The 2,500-nt window shown below is 38.1% G+C and overlaps 1 protein-coding gene across 1 annotated transcript in view; it reads right to left on the minus strand.

Moving 5' to 3' along the window:
• The window catches only part of LOC125036725 (60S ribosomal protein L24-like), a 5,252-nt gene that overhangs the window by 1,394 nt on the left and 1,358 nt on the right, over nt 1-2,500 (minus strand). The window contains exon 3 of the mRNA XM_047629562.1: nt 1-41. This exon is cut by the window's left edge and continues 45 nt beyond it. Coding sequence (XP_047485518.1) covers nt 1-41 — 41 coding nt within the window. The remainder of the gene's footprint in view (nt 42-2,500) is intronic.

Genomic DNA, 2,500 nt, shown 5'->3' on the forward strand with positions numbered 1-2,500 from the left:
AGGTAGGCTGCCTCACACCTTGCATTGAGGAATACCATCACCTAAAAAAAATCAATGATAGTAAACAAGGGATCAAGTAGGGATTAACCCAATGCCTCCATGAAATTTGGGGTGAACTGGGCTTCTGCTCCAAGCAGTATATGTGGCCAACTAGGATGGCCTTCAGGACCTATGTCAGGCTCAGCTAGTGTTGCATGATGCGCCACATTAACCCAATGCAGACGGGCATGGCATATACGTAAATGCTATGCTCACCGAGTTTACTTTATTGTTTATACACAAATGGCTACACTTGCACTAAGTCGCCAATTACAAGTACTCCCTGCCTAGCCCATTTACCCTTTTCCTTGATATACAAAAATATTTTACATTCTCTTATTTTGTGGTTACTAATGTTTATAACAGTAATTATAATATGTATAATAATATTTGGCTAAGAGCAGTGTGTCAATGGGTTATTATAATTCTATAAAACAATTATCAGACAATTCTAAATATTCAAGGAATGAGGTAAAAAGGCAAGATGGGCCTTGTATTTGACTCCTTGGTGACTTAACACACAAAGCCATGTATGAACATAGCGCACATGCATATCTCTAGGCAACTCGAATCATCTACCTTCTCAGTCATTTTTTGTTCTTGAGTAGCATAAGAATATGCTTTATATAAAAAGCATAACCAATTACCTCAAGATTTATTTCCGAGCTTACAATTTTGCCAGTCATTATGCATGGCTGACAGTTTATGTAGAACTCGTACCCATAATTCCATTCTTACCTTTCAAATCAAATTTGAATTCATAGGGGGGGGGGGGGGCAACTTTACAGTAAAGGTAATAACCAAACTCAATGCAAATAAATATACTAAGGCTTTTCTTTTTGGGACAAATCTGGTCTCCATTTGAAGTGTATGATATTCAAGACAATTGAAAATATCAGCCTTTACAGGAGGACAAGATTAAGGGTGTCTCCTCAACCCTTGCTCAGACTTTCTCACTGAAAATTTACATTTTGTCCCAAGGTATTACCATTTATGTCTGCAGATTATTTATTGTATAAACAACTAAAACGTCTCATCTATTTTTTTTGGTTAATACCATTGTACAAGCCATGTCCACAGTGAGCAAATGTATTAACTATAATATTAACAAATGGCTACACAAGTGTTAAGTCACAAGGAGTCAAATCACCTCTTTACCCCTTTTCTTTATTTTCAGAATCATTTTCTTACATTTTATAAAGCTATTATTGTGTGTGATATTATTGATGTCTTAACCCCTTGGTGACGGGAGGGGGGGGGGGGGGGGAAAAACAAAAAAAAACATGGCAATGCGCTGACTTTGTGGGCACAAGTTTGGTACATCAAGCCGAATCACTGCCTCGGAGCGCTTTGGTGTGCCGCTGCGGCGTACAGCCGCACACCACATTTCGAGAGGTTTGTTTTCACGCCTATAGGCATGACCCATCAGGACGGGGTTAAGATTACTTGGACCTCTTAAATATCAAATCATTCCTGGATAAGATAGCAGCCCCCCTAATAATGACAACCCTACAATCAATATTCTTACTCCCTCCCATCCCAAAACTGACCCTTCACATGTACCCCACAAATCATTTGCTGGAGGGGGTGGGGACTACAAAAAAGAAATTACAGGAATATCCTTTTCATTTACTTCATTTTAGTTTCACACAGCCATCCAATCTTGCAATCATATCTACTTTCAATTATCAATTCTGCAAATACATGGATCTTATTTTTCATTCCAAGTGATATAAATGAAAGTATTGGTGACCGCACCCATCTGAGCCAAGTTTTAATTAATCAGACACTCCTACGAAAACCCGAGACGTCCCTGTATGAACCCGAAATCTTCCTAATCTGGTTGCCATATTTCCCTATTCACCCTCGCAATGTAAACAAAATGAGTGACAGCCAAAATTGGAGGATCGTCTCTTTTCTTATACGTATAGTACCCTGGGAAGCATTTGCACACATTGCCATTGAAGAACTTTGTCTTGTTCTATCATTTCATGTACGTTTTATTACCAAACTCGGCCACTACTTAGTTCTACATGGTGTCTAACTAATCAGATATGATTTCCAGGTTTGTCAACAGAAAAAAACAATTATTACTGAAAACTGACAGAAAATGCATAAAATGGAGCTACAGAAAACGAGACATTAAGGACTGTATGCGAGGGTTTTGTGGACTTGTTCTGTAAGTGGTGACCATCTGAGCCTATTTTCATCATTTCCCAAGTAAATTTGAAACCACTGCAGATTTATTGCATCCTACTCTTTATGCTCTACAAGATGGCAGTGTATCTTCCTCTTTCTCCATGCCACTCACTCATTTTGTTTGGCTTCAGCTTGAAATAGTGACACACTCCATCTAATCTGAGCACAATACTGCTCAATATTTCATTAAAGTCTCAGTTAGGGATTTGGTAATATCTTGCATATCCATTTCATATATTTTTTATAGATAAATATAGATGTC

The sequence above is a fragment of the Penaeus chinensis genome, chromosome 21, assembly GCF_019202785.1.
Source record: "Penaeus chinensis breed Huanghai No. 1 chromosome 21, ASM1920278v2, whole genome shotgun sequence".
NCBI lineage: Eukaryota > Metazoa > Arthropoda > Malacostraca > Decapoda > Penaeidae > Penaeus > Penaeus chinensis.